Below are 16,516 nucleotides of genomic sequence, written 5' to 3'. Positions count from 1 at the left end.
TCTATCTTGAAGTTTGCTCTGTAAAACTCCGGGTTAGTTTTCTGTATATTGTCGGCCAACTGAAAGGGAACTATGGCAGAGTGACGTCACAGCAGCTTCCTCCCTGCATCTCAAGGTACCTCCTTAGCTAGTGATATTTGTAATGCTATTATCTTGTCAAATGGTTACTTTGGGTCTAATAAGTGTGTGTAGATAGTGTGCACTTAAAACAGTCACGTAACGCTGTATAATCAGTTTTGCTAAAGACTGTTTTGCAGCAGCATGTTTAGCTCGATGCTAACTGCTAACATGACGAATGTTGTAGCAGTGGGTTTTTAAAAAAGATCCCCCGGGCTTTTTTTCACGTTTTATCACTCGTTTGTTTAGAGCTTTGTCTTCCTTGTAGATTGCATATTCGAAGATAACAGTAATGTGGTTAAAAAGTTATTTTAAACGGACATAACATAACATGTTTTCGTATTATTAGTTCAGTTTTGAGGTATCGAACTTAGCATCAAAACTAACTAACCATGTGAACTCATCAACACTTCATCTGAGGAGCATAAAGTGCATTTTAAAGGTTGAGGGTATAGACTTAATGGATATATACACATTGATTGAAAGTGACTAAGTACATTTACTTAAGTAGACATATTTGTACTTTACTTTAGTATTTCCATGTAATGCTATTCTAGAGATGAATATTGTACTTTTTACTCCACAGCATTGGTTCATCACTCACAGTCACTAGTTTGTACACATATGCTGAAATACTGCTTACTCTTATAGTAATAGTGAATGCAGTTGGGTTGTAGAGTACAAGACATCAACTTGGACTTTGGAAAATGTTTAATCGCACTACAACAGGAACATGTTTGCCATTATGCATATGTCAAACAGAGGTTAACTGGCAACAGGCTGAGCTACCAAAATAAAGAATATTTTAGCAGTAACTGATAGATACAATTTTGCCTCAAAATCACAAAGGAATCTCAAATCTGCATGCTTCAATCACACACTCAATGATCTCTCCACTATGGAAGTGCCATGTAATTGGTTCCTTCCCACATAGTGTATTTTATCATATATTGTTGATTTCACATCATTCTTATAGGTTTACAAGTGTTTCAAGCACAAAAGTAGTGTCATTGCGGCTCCCAAAGATTATTAATAATTGGTGGCCACTATTTTCTTTTTCTTTGCATGATATATTGTTACTAAACTGAATGTGTTAACCACCTTTCCAGAGTCCCCATGGATGACCTGACCCAAGCCCTCTCGGCCAGCTTTGCTGTGTCCAAGGAGCCCAACAGCACCGCCACCGCTCACCCTCGGCTGGCCCAGTACAAGAGCAAGTTCAGCGTGCTGGAGCAGAGCGAGAGGCGGCGGCGCTTCCTTGAGCTGCAGAAAAGGTAAACGCTCTTCTTTATCAGTATTTAACCCTGGAGTTTCTAATTATATATTTTTTATTTTACCTTTATTTAACCAGGATAGGTCTCATTGACATTTAAAACATCTCTTTTTCAAGAGCGTCCTGGCCCAAGAATGGCAATGGCACAGTTACAGACCATTTTTAAAACACACAATCACAACACAGTCATACAACAGTTAGCCAAAGCATTTACAGACACAGCGGCTGATTCAAGGTCAGTTAAAGTAGCTGTGAGTTTGTTTAAAGAGACCAGCTCTCTGAGTTTCAGCTCAACTTGCAGCTGGTTCCAAGCCACAGGAGCAGCGTAACTGAACGCCCTCTTCCCCAGTTCAGTACAGAGTTTTGGTACAGTTAGAAGAAACAAGTCCTCAGAGCGAAGGTGATAAGATCCTGTTATTACAAGTTCCCATTACGGACCCTGTCCCTTCTTGGTAGGAGTTTCTCCAAACTAGAGTCACTACTCCACACTTACATTTAGTTTTAGTACTTCAAATAATGTTATTTGCCTTTCTTGTTTCATTATTGCAACATGAACACATTTGTAATACCATTGCTGCTAAACAGAGAAAGCCAATGCACCAGAGCCCATTTGCTTCTGCTTCTACTAAGACCCCATTTACACAGGAACGTTTGCGTTTATTCACCGAATTTGTTTTCAAAAAAGTATTCCGTTCACACGCATTCTGCTCATTTAACGTGTCCGTTCACACGAGACCATGGAAACGCTTTAGTACATATGCCAGGCCTGTAAGTGGCGCTGTACTTTCGCCACAAAATACACCAAAAGCAGCGAAGAAGACACCCGAGCATGGTTGCCATGGTTGCCCTTCTGTTTATGCCCCGTGGTAGATTTAGCAACATGTAGTTCATGTAATTCTCCATCTCCACTTGTTGCTGATGGTTGTGGTAGAGGAGCTGTAGATTTTGAGGTGGGGAGAGGCGGGGCTATGGCTTCATCGTTATCAGGAAATGATCGTATAGGGCGTACAGAGAGAGCCGTTTGGCCCCCCAGAGCGTTACGTTTGCAGATCTATCGACCTTGGGACCCGTTTCCGCGGTTCCGTTACGGCCTCGTGTGAGCGAACGGGCTATACGCGAGAGAGAAGTTGCGGATACAACCCGTTTTGTTCTTGTGTAAACAACACCTTATTCCAGCTGCACACTTAAGACTACAGAAACACTTGTCATCTACATCCTGGACACAGTCCTAGAAAACCCTTTCCAGATTTTCTCCCAGCTTGTCAGAATTGGTCTCTTTAAGATTGCAGGTTTGCAGATGAACTGCTTCCTGTTCTGGCGGTAATTTAAATGCATGTTTTAATGTTTTTTCCCCTTATCGCTAATCTCAGTAAAAGGTTAAACTACGTCAACCATGCTCGGCGCCTGGCTGATGGGGATTGGACCGGGGCAGACAGCGATGAAGGGGAGGACATGGAGAAGAAAGAGGAGGGGGAACGGGAGCAGGAGGAAGAGGAGGAGGGGATGGACATTGAGAAGAGGAAGCTGCCAAAACATTATGCAAACCAGGTCGGTTGTAACCCTAACTTAAGATTTTCAATGCCAAAACTATGCTTTAGCTAAAAAAAAAAACGATGAGCCATCTCGGTCAGCAGAGGGCGCTTGACTTCATAGAATCATAAGTTTGTTGAAGCTATCAGATTTGACATTTGATCATTTTGTTCTTCTTTAAAATGACTGTTAACAACGGCTCCTTAGCCAATAGAAAAACACCAGTTCTTTATGCAATACGTAGAAAGGTTTGGATTATTTGAAGCTCATGTATTTACAGGATTCCTGCTGTTTTGAGTTTGTATCTTGATGGTTGACCGCTTTGACAGAAAGCATCAGCGAAGTGAAACGTTACAAAGTTCCTCTTCCTCCTCAGATAATGCTGTCGGAGTGGCTGGTGGATGTGCCATCAGAGCTGGACATTGATTGGCTGATGGTCGTCTGTCCTGTGGGGAAAAGATCCCTCATTGTTGCCTCCAAGGTAAAAACCTGTCAAAGCTTTCTAGTGTTGCACATGAGCCTTTCCTACAGGATGAAGGCACTTGTTTTAAGGCACCGCATTGATCATTCACCATATCTAGAACTGTCAATCAAATTCAATTGAAATCCTGCAGGCTGCTTATTATTTGCTTTCAACTAGTTTCCATCTCTTCTATTTTTAATGAGTCATCTTCCGGTCCTAATTGTTAGCTTAACCACCTTCAACCTTTTATGAAGATAAACAATAGCAGGAAACTCATCTAGTTTAAATGCAATGTCATGTGTCTACCTACCTAATCAATGTTTTGAGAGGATTATCCTACTGTGCATTCATTGTACATTTAACACTGCATTCCCTTTATCAGTATCACAATACCTGTCCCACAGAGGATACATGTACATTGTAACAGCAAGTAGAGAGACAAAGATAGCTTAATATAATGAAGAAGCATTCATAGAAATATTACAAATAAAAAGGGAAAATTTACACAATTTACAAATGACACAAAACACGTCCACTACCAGTAGAGTTTTGAGATGGCACATTAGTAGTATTGCACAAATGGGGGGGTTATAGTTAAGCTCACGACAGGCCGTGGTATATGGTCATTATATCATAGTTAAGGGGCGTGGTTCGGCCCAACGCGAAGCAGATGTGAGCGTCCTTAACAACGCTCAATAAGTCCTTGCTGCACATTATCCCTTACATGTTTCCATCTTAAGCTTTGTTAGTTAGTTTCGTAATGGACGTAGCTTTTCTCAGACGCGGAGGGATACTGACTTGTTGTGAAAAGTAACTACAATTCTACCCGTGCTAAACACTCATTATATCACGGCTAAGAACCAATCAGATTGCTTGATTTGACTTGTCCGTTTTTATAGTCTTCATTGTTTGTGTGTGGGGGTTTATTATACAGCCTGAGGTGAGTTATGTCTGTGAGCAAGATGAGACCAATTATTTTAAAAATCCTACACACAATAAACAATATAGGGGAACTGTTAGGAATACTTTTCCTGTAAACTAGAATTGATTTCATTATGATACTGTAAAGATGTAGGTTTATTTTACTGTATTAATTGCAATGTAAGGCAGTTTTTATAAAATAAAATACTGACTGCAAGAATGTAATGCAAAAAGATAAAGGGATTGGCTTTCACACCAAAGAAGTCATGAGAAATTCTGCAAAACAGGAAGTACCAGAAGCTGTGGTATTGAGCCATATTGTGTCACCATTCATTTGGAAATAAGAGAAGTCCTCATCATGCTGACGTGAATGTGCATTCAGTCATTCGATTACAATGCAGGTGCACAAAGTGATCCCATCAGAAAGGAGACGGATAGTACAGGTCAAGAGGTCAAGAGGCACATGTGGGTTGTAATATGCGTTTTCCTGTAGTAATACCACATGTGTGCTGTCATTCAGTTGAGCATGCTTTGTCTGCTCTGAAACGTTCCTCGTGGTGATCTGCCAAGCCCAACCCAGGGACATCATTGTTTTATTTTATTTATTTAATCTTATTGTTTAGTCAATTAAATGTTCGGGGGGGAAAATCTCATATCTGAGAAACTAAAACATAGAATAATTGACGTTGCATTTTAAATTATTATAAAAATGTGCCGATTAATTTTCAGTCAGTCGATTAATGGTGGCAGCTGATAGGATACTGATTTTAGAACAACTTCTTAGCTCAACCTGCCTGAGTATATTTTACATTTTAACATGCAGAAAAACAATGGTTGACAAAGGGTAATATTGCTTTAGAGTTACTTTTTAAAAATGTGACTTGTATGTCTTTGTCCATGTCCCCCAAACAACCCGAAAAAACCATGTTGTGAATTCAGAAAAGCAGTCCCCTCTTGCCGACTTCCTCTCGTTTCGTAATCATCATTAACCATAACTTATAAAAAACACAATCAGCTATCAATATCTTCTTGTTAAAACAATCTGTAGTGTTTTTCCACTTGACTTTCTTACGCAATTGCATGTTTCTTCAGTAGTGGGGAAGGTAAAACAATAGCCTCATCTACCACGTATTCAGTTGTGTGTGGTTTGTGAGTAATAAAAACATGTATCAGCATTTCCCTGGTAACTCGTACAAAATGTCTGTCCTGTCGCACTGGCCCGAGTCTACAGTTTCCCTCCGATCACACTGCACAGCCTGTGATGCAACCGCTTATATTATCAGAATGACTGTCATCTGCTTCCTTATTCAGTATTTCAGAACTTGACCTCATTGACGCCAAATATTTGAGACGCCGCGATACAGAGGCCATTACGAAACAGATGGTGTTTGTCGCTTGAGGAAACTTGAACATGTCTCATCGGTAGTCACTTTTATGTCCTCTGCAGTAACTTAAATATGTAAACTTTCTGGCATCTGAGACCCCACTGTTTGGCCCATATTTCCCCTCTCCTCATCAACCACTACCATCAACCTTTCTTGAGTATTTAAGGCACACATTTGTATTTGTATGTGCAGGTAGTAAGCTCCTCACAATAGGCAATAAACAATAACGATGTGACGATTAGCTAATCAAATCGCTCTTGCTACAATATGATTGTACTGTTTTTACTGAATTATGTTTTTTAAATAAATTATTCAAAGTTCATTGTCATTAAAAAATGAATACAAATTGTTAGTTTTAATTTACAAATGTGTCATGTAATGCAAAATAGGGCAGCAACAGTTGAGCTGATATAATGTGACTTGGTTTGAGCTAATGAACATCTGTCAGCTTTCTGAAGCATGTGTCACAAAGTCAAACACTAAGAAGTGTGCAAATAAAGCAAAGTGATAGAAGAAATTAAATGATCCAGTGTTCTGATGGCTTTGGTCCTTTTCTCATTTAATGAATAACATAAACACCACCTGTCCCAATACTTCTGTACTCAGTTATAATGTTGTGGTAACTCTTCCTTCATGTATCCTCTCCTGAAGGGCTCCACTGCAGCGTACACTAAAAGCGGATACTGTGTGAACCGTTTCCCCTCCCTGCTGCCCGGGGGGAACCGCCACAACTCGGCCATGGGAAAAGGTAGGTGGGCCTGCTGAATGTGGTGCAGTGGTTAACAATGGGAGACCACTTGGACAATTAATGAAGCACAAAGAAATAGAGATATAATGAGGGCAATATTCTAAATCGAATGCAATTTTTACATCGGCCCTCAAATAACTGAGAACTGTAATCGACAGCATACACCAACATATTTCTTTATTTTCTTCAATGTAAAATGTAATTGTATCTTTATACATATTAGGGCTGCACGATATATCGTGTCGTGACGATAATCGTGTTATGCGCGATATTCACATCGCATTTTTTAATTGATTTTGTATTTTTTATGACGTGCAATATTAAAGGTGGGGTATGTAATTTATTTCAGAAGCACTTTTTGTCATATTCCGTGGAATGTTCTTAACATCCCGATAGCAATGAATATATTTAATGCTTTGGCAATAAATACAGAAAAATATCTCATCTGTGGAAGCTGTAGCGCTGTAAAAAGCACGACCAATCATCTGAGCCGGCCCGGCAAAAATAACTGGATGGCCTACCTGCCTGTCAGCCTTCCATCTGTGCACAAACTTATCTCGTGCCCTCATTGGTCATGTGCGCGTTCGTATGTGTTGGAGGAGGGACTCTGTAAGGAAGTGGCAGATTTTTTTCCGGTTGTGTATTTTCAAATTCTAGCGCACTCGAGCTGGTTTCTCCAAAATTACCTACCCCACGTTTAAGTAGGCAAATGAACTCAAAAACGTCATGTTACAATTATTTTGCTGCTTGCTACAAAAGGAAAACTCGCGCGGCTCTCATGTCAGGGGTACTTGAGTGAGTGACATGCAGGCTCTGCATGCACAGCAAACCACCAATCACAATCATTCTTGATCAGATCACAGCAGGATAACCGAGCTAGCTCATCTTGTTGCTCTGATAACTTAAGATCCAGACGTCCGTGAATAAAATCCTTCATCCGGTTAAATATCGTTAAAAAAACAAACAATTGTATAGCATTAAAGTTCAAGAAAGGATGGTGTGTGGACAAAAAAAAACTGTCTTTTCTTCAATTCCTGTATTTTTTTCATTTCGCAATATATATCGCAGGGGAAAAAAATATATCGCAATGTCAGTTCTTTCCAATATCGTGCAGCCCTAATACATATCACACAAAATATGATTCTATCCTGGATGTAATTGATAAGAAATATGAGACTGATTGGGGGCTGATGGACGATGCTTTCTACAAGAAGGTGTTGATATGCACAAAAGTGAAATGCAGTGCAACAACATTTAAAGAAGCTCCACCTGCGGCTTTTAATGTGATAATTATAGACAAAGCATTTTCCAAAGGTAGATAATAAGAAAGAACATTCTGTAAACAATGAAACATGAAAACAGAGGATTTGAATGAACTCTGCTTTGATTATCACACTGTTTCCATTTGATTGAAAGCTTAAAATCTTAAAGCTACTTAAGGGGAAATAATATTGGATGGGGTCAATGAGAGCAGTGATGTAACTAAAACACCCAACGATTAATAGATATTGTTGCAATCATACAGTTCTGTCTTTTATTAGCATCTTATGATTTAGATCTTATCCATCACATCAAACGGGTCCTAAAAGAAACAACCAAATAAATCAGACCTACTGTAATTTTCGGACTATAAGCCGCGCCTTTTTTCCCATCTTTCGATGCTGCGGCTTATATAACGGTGCGGCTAATCTATGGATTTTTTCAGCTAACGGCCACTAGGGGACCTCCTAAATCTATGGATTTTACAGGTTACAGTCCACCACCTTTAACTCTATGGGCTCTATGGCCGGTCCGCGCCCCCCACCTTTAAGCGGCGGGCTCCAGCAGGAAAAGATGGAGGCCGGAAAAGAGTGAGACACGTAGCGCGCAAAAGTGAAAGTGGAACCGAGAGTGGTACGAGAGACAGAACGAGAGCAAGACAGTTTGTCCCCGTACCACTGGTTGAAAACCAATGCTGTAGATCACTGCCGGTACGTGCGCTGGGAGCGCACCGTTTAAGTTGAAAAGTTTGTGTGTCTGAAACGCTATGTGATACAGTACAGTTTACACAGCACATGTTCTGTAGCTACTATTGCACTAAATGCTAACACTTGAATACGTTATGCAAATATGCAACTTGTTTGTTGAAATGTTAATAAATGGGAGCTTCCTCAAACAGCCATCTCTTTCCCGACAATCCCCTCTGTGCACGAACCCTTACATATGGTAATTAAACATTAAAACACCTGCGGCTTATAGTCCAGAGCGGCTTATATATGTACACATCATTCAATTTAGCTGCTGCGGCTTATATTCAGGTGCGCCTTATAGTCCGAAAATTACGGTAGTCACTTTTGTACTCCTATATCGGTCAATAATGCTTTTAAACCCGTTGCATATACAGGTGTTGGAATCATTTTGTTCTATAAAGTTGTAAAAGTAGTAGTATTCTGTATATCTGATCATGTTGCCCCTTTTTTCCTGTGCCTTGAGCAGACTACACGATCCTGGACTGCATCTACAGCGAGGTGGACAGAACGTTCTACATCCTGGACGTCATGTGCTGGAGAGGCCACCCGGTCTACGACTGCCCGGTAAGACGGGCTTCTAATCCAGGAATGCTCGTCTAATTGCTTAAGTAGCCGAGTCTGGGCCACAGATGTGCTTCTCTGCCACGTTTGCCCCTCTCATTGGCTCTGGATTTTGAAGAAGGAGGTTTTTGTTTACAGTTCTTGTTTTCTCATCAACAGACCGAGTTCCGTTTCTACTGGCTCCAGTCCAAAGTCGAGGAGACGGACGGCCTTTCAGAAATCGCCAAACGCAACCCTGTGAGTATCAGGAAAAGAGCATCTTCACTTCAAGCCCCATTTTGTCCCGTCTAGTTTTCAGTGTTGTTGTTTGAGACACTGTTACATGTTTATCCAATCACGCTTTGCATGTTGTGCCTTGCTGCACCTCCACATAGGGGTCCTTAATGTGAACCTCCTCAGGGAAAGAGGAGACAAAGGAAATCAAAAGCGAACTCCCATTATCGTCTTTGGTACTAATTGTGCACTAAAGTGTTTATTGCACACAAATCTCGATAATTACGGGGCTCAGAGGAAGCCTGGGTGAACTTTGAATTCCTATTCCCCTTTTAATCTTCAGCCTTCCTGTGGTACAGCCCAGTAGGAGCTAAATCAGGCTTAGTCCTTGTAGAGTAAACTCTCCATCGGAAAGTCATCTCTCACATTTGACACGAGGACAAATTGTGTTTGAACTAACAACGTGGTGTGCTCTGGTTTTGTTTGGTCCTACAGTTCCGGTTTGTGAGCCTTCAAAGTGCAGCCTGCACTGCAAAGCTGATCCAGAAAGCCCTGGCTGCCGAGTACAGCTTCAGCGTAAGAAAAATATCTCTCTTCCTTCAATTCAAAACATATCTGCTTCACATTGCATGTAGAGTCAAATAGCTGCTTAAAACGCTACGTGTATTCATGCATGTGTGGGATTATACATCATTTGGTTATGAAACACAAATTGAGGAACTTCATCAGGCATTCCCATGTCAAAAGTCAAAGTCAACTTTATTGTCAATCTTTCAGTTTGTGTGTACAGACAGAAATCGAAATACCCACAATCTAGAGTACAAAAACAAATCTATATAAAAATATGTATATACCTATATATATTTACACAATCAAAGACACATTTATACATATGCACACATTAAGACCTAAATAAAAGCACTACAATCAATATATACAAAATAACAGTCACTTCAATATCTAATTTTCTGGCTGCAGGTGGATGGTCTTCTCTTCTACCACCGGCAGACCCACTACACCCCCGGCAGCACCCCTCTGGTGGGCTGGCTGCGGCCCTACATGGTCACTGACATCCTGGGCATCGAGGTGCCCGAGGGCCCCCTCACCACCAAGCCTGAGTACGCCAGCCAGCAGCTGCAGCAGATCCTGGAGCACAAAAAACCATCGACTGAAGTCCGCCCCGCCAACAGGAGCGGGGGCTACGAGTTAGAGTACCTGTCCACCCCTCTACGGGACAGTGAGGACCCTCTGAACTTTTTAAATACGAAGCCAATACAGGAAGCACACATGGAGGTCTGAGAGTTAAGCTAAACAAGCGGATTGCTAAACTCAGTGTTTCCGAGCGGCCTCCATATGTTCCTTTTTAGAAGGTCTGCTGAATGCTTTTTCCAGATCTGACCAATTGCATTGCATGGCTAATTCTAATCCGGCACTGCTCAGGACGCCTTCGGAGTGCAGATCAGTTGAGCGATGTTATATATGTGTTTTTAAATGGATGAAACTCTGACATTCACATATTGTACCTGCTGCTGAACTCTAGAACAGATTAGTTTCTTTGAGAGTAATTGGGCAGGGTTTACCCACCATAACTACTAAGTGATGGTTTGATATGCAACTCCCTTTCATAGCACCATGGGTAGTTGCATATACCAACAAATGTGTTTTGTCTGCGAGATATAATGCATGGTAAATGTTATGGCTTGATTGCTTTGGATTTTGCATTACAAACATCATTACCGCTGTAACTTTGCACACTTTCTAAAACGACTACCCTCCAAACAGTACAGAACTCGTAAACAGATCATTACTTTGTGCAACACAGAAATAGAGAGCTGCACTCAGAGTTTTCTTAGATGAGGTTTTGCCGACAGTCAGGCGGCAGGCAGCAGTGACATGGGTTTTTACAATGTTAAAAAATATGTTTTAAAGAGTACGTTTCTTAATAAAAGTTTTTTTTATCAGCCTACAGTGTTCCCACTTATTTCTTTAAAAGTATTTTTATCGGATCAGGTTAGTTCTTGGGGAGAGACAAGGTTCTGGTTTTTTTCATTAGAAAACTTAATATGCTCATTTAATTAGATTCTGGTTATTTGGACTATTCACCATTTTGTGTACATGTATCAGGCTTATAGCTGAATGTTTACGCTGTGACAAAGCAAAGATCCCTATAGAAAATCAAATACTTTTAAACAGTTTTGTGTGTGTATATATACCTAACTTATTTAAACAATAAAGTCAAGTGGATGTTAAGTTAAGAAAATCCTTTGAATTGGGTTTTCACATCCTCTGCAAACACACCTCTGACTTGACTGTACTTGCACTGTCAATAAACCTGCAAGTGTCTGATGTTCCAGGATATGATAGGATGTGAGTCATCGTGCTGAGAGCTCATCGAGAGCATCTCTTCCCCTCTGCACTGAGTGAGCTCACAAGGCCATTTGCGTGACTGAAGAGCTAGAAGGAACTTGTCAACAGGAAAAGACGAGAATCGAGAAAGTGTCTGGTAGGGTCGTGAACTTAGTTTTCGTCGACCTGTGCCAGCATATCCTTTGACATAAAAACACCTAATACCATCTCCTCAGGTTACGAGATCTGTGCTGCATGAACTAGTTTACAATATCTGAGGATCAGAAGCAGCCTGGTTCTCCGTTTCCTTTTCGTTGCCATGTTTTTGGTGAGAATAGTTACAGTTAAATTGTTTATGGACTGTTTTAAAACTTGTTTAATTTGTTTCCACTGCAAAGTTTGAACTTTGACTTCACAGGTGGTTGATTTAGTAGTGATACCATGAAAGGAATTATCTGTAAAAATTATTCTATTTCTACAAATAGTTAGCGTTAGCTCGACAGCTAATAGTGTCGTCGGTCAGTCCAACACGTTGGTCAAGACTGAGATATCTCCAAAGTACATTCATGGTCTACAGAGGATAAACCAAATATGCTTTGGTGACCCTATATATTTGGGATTTTCCTCAAGCACTAGCATGAGTTTAACATGAACGTGAAATATCTCCACAATTTGATGGATATTATAGACATTAAATTCCCCCTCAGAATGAACTGCGATGACTTTAGTGATATCTTTCAAATGTTAAACAATTGTCACATGCTCTCACACTTAAACCTCAGCTTTCCTTTTATTTAACACTGAGGGGCAAATGATAGCATGCTAACGGTACTTAGATGGTGACTACTTCGGCTGTAAACAAAACATTTTAACACGTACTTTTTGGACTTGTGTTTCCATTTGGAAAAAGGCAGTTATGTTTACTAATTGTTTTAAAGAAATGTTTCGTCTTATGTTCGAACAACTACTCACTTGTTCTACTCTGGAAAAAAAAATGTTTTCTTCTTCCTTCTCGTTCTTATGATGGTATCGCTATTGCTCTCAACACCTACACGGAACATTTACAGGTGAAAATAACACGTTCACCACCCTTGTGTGGGGGGGTTGTTATATATCTCATTCTGGGAAATAGGAGATCACTGACTTAGAGGAAAGTGCACAATGCAGCTGAAAGAACTAAATACCACATTTCAAAATCTGATCAGGTGATTGCTCCTGGAAAGCATTAAACATCACTGACTGATCTGAAAAGTCAAAGCAGATAACAGTATTTACTAGTGGAAGGTTCTTGGTTATCTGCTTTTAAATGAGTTTTCAGTTCTACCTAAATGTAGACAAGTGACATTTAAACAGTATATGAAACAGAGTTGATGTGGTTTGTGACAAATCCGATTGAAAAACTATATAAATAATGTTTGATCTCCCTTTGATTTTTGTATGTGGTCAAAACGTGTGCAAATATACATTTCTGCAGAAGGGTCCAAAGCATTTGACTCCTTCTGACTCAGTATTTAAGAACAATATCTTTGACGAAATGCTTTTCATCGGGTACAATCGGATGTTTTTGTCTTCCACATTCAGTCACCACTATACCTAGACGCCTGTCAAAGAGAGCAAAGTCAGGCATGTGGTTACTGCAAGAATTCAGCTATTAGTCAGCAGCGCAGATCACTTTCCAGGAACTGAGCACCTGTAAGAACACAGTTGCACTTATTAAAGTGTGCTTAGTTCCTTACACACACACACACACACACACACACACACACACACACACACACACACACACACACACACACACACACACACACACACACACACACACACACACAAACACGCGGTTACTTAGGCTTCTCTGATTACTACGAAAAGCCTGTCACATGCCTTTTAAGGAGGCAGATTTGTGTTTCTCTTGCAACTCTCAGACATGATGAATAGTCTTGTTATTTTCCAAACTGAACCCAAATTCCAAGAAGCTGCAATCCAACATATGAACACATTTGGACTAGCCACATACAAAAAGAAAATACTGGTAGAGTGTAGCTCAATATTTAAAGTGTGCATATGAGACTTGTATTGATTTTCTCATCTAACTCTTGGCAAGAAAGTGCATAAGCATACTTCTTAAATTGGCAACCATATTATATTATAACATTTTAAATTAATATTTTGTTTAAAACAAAAAACTATTTTAAATGATTCAGAATCAATGCATCAGAATCAATCTTCTATGTGTAATCTGGGTCAGTAATGTGTGTGTGGTTTGATGTAAATTCCCAAATTTCAGATCAATTTAGTCGCATTAAGGCCCTGAGTCCTCAACGGATTGCACAGTTAATTTGTGATTCTTAGACAAATCCAGTTAAATGTGATTTTCAAGCAGCCGTAACATAAAAAGCAGTCACTCCAGACTTGTTACATGGTGCTTGGCATCGCCACACTGTACTTTAGACAACATCTTGGAGTAAACAGATGTATTTAGACTGTGAATGCCTTTATTTCACCCTCTGCTAACCAGTGTGTGAAAATGGGCCTTTAAGAGTTTTTATGTCAGGGTGTTCATTACAAGGGCAGGGTTAAGAGTTTACCAATCACATTTCCCCAAATATCAGCTAGTTTGATAGGAAGTCTATTGTTGTCTACTCCCTTTTCCCTTCGGTTTTCAAGCCAGACTTTCTCACGGCTTATTATTTACAGTTTGCCTATTGTGGGATTGTTTTTTGTGGAAAGAAAAATATAAACAGCATGTGATTGTACCTATAGCTTCTAGCTTCTTTTCTTACAACAACAACACTTGAAGTCGAAGAAATGAATCACTTGTCTCAAAAGGCTTTCCCTTATTCAACCACAGGCCTAACAATGTATCTATGATGTTAACACAACATTGAGAAATCTCAGCAGCTTCTCACACTGTGTGCCTGTTTTGCATCAGATTACTTTTACAGCCTCATTACAATTTCATCAAGGTATGAAATGAAGGCCATCAATAGGCTTACAGGAAATACAATCTCCTGACTGCACTATTTAACTATCCTGATGAGAAATATCAGCAGAAGATTATGTTTCTGTGGAGGCCTGAGGTTTCTTCGGGGGTCATTAGAGTGACTTTATCGTACGGTGGGGTATTTTCTGCTTCCTATGATGTCAGGCAATTCCTGTAAAGTGTACTGGATCATAATGTAGCCTGAGGGAGTCCAGAGGTACACTAATTAAATTGCTAATCTTGCAACCTACTAGTGCGGAAATACCTGCTACTATTATTAGTTATTTCCTCTTACTTTATTTAATGCAGCAGTATCTTAATGCATTGATGGTTTTGGAGACAGCCCTTGTGATGCATAGCTAATGCCTGGGTGTGCACAAAAATATAAATAACCTCAATATAGACTGCAGTGGCTGAAGGTGGTTAGCTTAGCATAGAGATTGTAAATGGGGAATCATATGTATGTAGTTCTTTCCAAAGGTAACATAATCTGTACACAAGAAGCTCTCCAATAAATAAGTTAGGTATTGTTAGTGGGACCCGAGGAAAAAAAGTGTCTTCCAATTTCGTTTTTTTTGTGATTTCCCACCTATTTAAGGTTAAAAAAACATCTTGCAATTTAGACTTTTTTTATTTTATTTTGTTTTAAAATGTTACAGTATGTCCACTGTAGAGGACGTCGGGACCATATTAGTTTGAAAAGAAAGCCAAAATTAACAGATAGACTATGTAACGTATTATGGTTATAGAGTGATATTAATACAATAATACATTCACCTTTATTTAAAACATGAATAAGTAATTGATCTGAACATTGCTGTTTATTTGGTCACTAAAAAACTAGTTTGGTTTTTGTTGAATCTTTCCAGATCTTCAAAGACTTTGTAGTCAATGTAGTGGGAAAAGTACCTCAGTCGGCACGGGCTGTAGGGTCATCTTGACTAGTTGTATGGATGTGGTCTCCATTTGACCATGCTCATAGAAACAAAGCTGGCATTCCTGAGGCAATTCTCATTTTTCATGGCTCCACTTAAAATAAAAACAACAATAAGACATACGTGCTACTCTTGGCCCACAGAGGGCCATGTCTTTCCAGCTCGTCCCTATCTGTCTCTCTGTCTGCATCTGTGCGCTCATGGAGCCTCCTGCATCTTTCCCCCCCTTCTTCTTGACCCTCTTCTATCCCAGGTGTGAAATCATCATCTCTCTCATCATCTGAGAGCTCAAAACCTGAATCTCCCTGAACTATCTGGTACAGAAAATGTCTGCTTCAGTTCCGTCTCCTGCAACAATATTGAATCATAAAGTCCATGAAGATGGTCCTGACGTCCACTAGAATGGACATTTATAAAAGGACTGTTATTTGAAAACTTAAATTATTTAATTGCTTTCAGAACAAATTATATAGCTCCTCACATGTTAATAAACAAGAACATATATGATTTTCAAGGTTAAAATTACAATTATTCAACAATATTTGACTTCTCCTCCTGCTTCTATAACATTTTGTTTTTGGTATGCCAGCCATTTTGGATGAAAAGAAAGAGCAACTTCCCAGCATGCAATTTTAACCAATGACATATCACTGGAAAGACCAGGATGTCCTCTGTACAGTACATCAGGGATTGATAGAGTAGCTCAAAAGAGTCAAAGGAGATGCATGTTAACAAAATGTCCACTACAGTAAAAATACACAACCGGATAAAAATCTGCCACTTCCTTCAGACTTCCTTACCGAGCCCCTCCTCCAACACACACGAACGCGCACATAACCAATGAGGGCACGAGATAAGTTTGTGCACGAGATGGAAGGCTGACAGGCAGGTAGGCCATCCAGTTATTTTAGCCGGGCCGGCTCAGATGATTGGTCGTGCTTTTTATAGCGCCATGGCTTCCAAGGATGAAATATTTTTATGAATTTATTGTCAAAGCATTTAATATATTCATTGCTATCGGGATGTTAAGAGCAT

The 16,516-nt window shown here is 39.9% G+C and overlaps 1 protein-coding gene across 2 annotated transcripts; it reads left to right on the top strand.

The window, feature by feature from the left end:
* Nucleotides 1-19: 19 nt before the first annotated feature.
* Nucleotides 20-11,184, top strand: snupn (snurportin 1). Of its 2 annotated transcripts, none has more exons than XM_079684650.1 (9): nt 20-115; nt 1,227-1,391; nt 2,761-2,938; nt 3,297-3,401; nt 6,341-6,437; nt 8,913-9,010; nt 9,167-9,244; nt 9,716-9,796; nt 10,199-11,184. In XM_079684650.1, the coding sequence occupies exons 2-9, from the start codon at nt 1,234-1,236 to the stop codon at nt 10,517-10,519; spliced, it is 1,116 nt and encodes a 371-aa protein (XP_079540776.1). In that variant the 5' UTR covers nt 20-115; nt 1,227-1,233; the 3' UTR covers nt 10,520-11,184. The 2 variants fall into 2 exon arrangements, with proteins under 2 accessions (XP_079540776.1, XP_079540775.1); XM_079684649.1 differs by lacking the exon at nt 20-115 and adding an exon at nt 401-559.
* Nucleotides 11,185-16,516: the final 5,332 nt, after the last annotated feature.

Source organism: Notothenia rossii, assembly GCF_949606895.1.
Source record: "Notothenia rossii genome assembly, chromosome: 5".
Classification (NCBI taxonomy): domain Eukaryota; kingdom Metazoa; phylum Chordata; class Actinopteri; order Perciformes; family Nototheniidae; genus Notothenia; species Notothenia rossii.
This window is presented reverse-complemented; position numbering and strand designations above follow the sequence as displayed.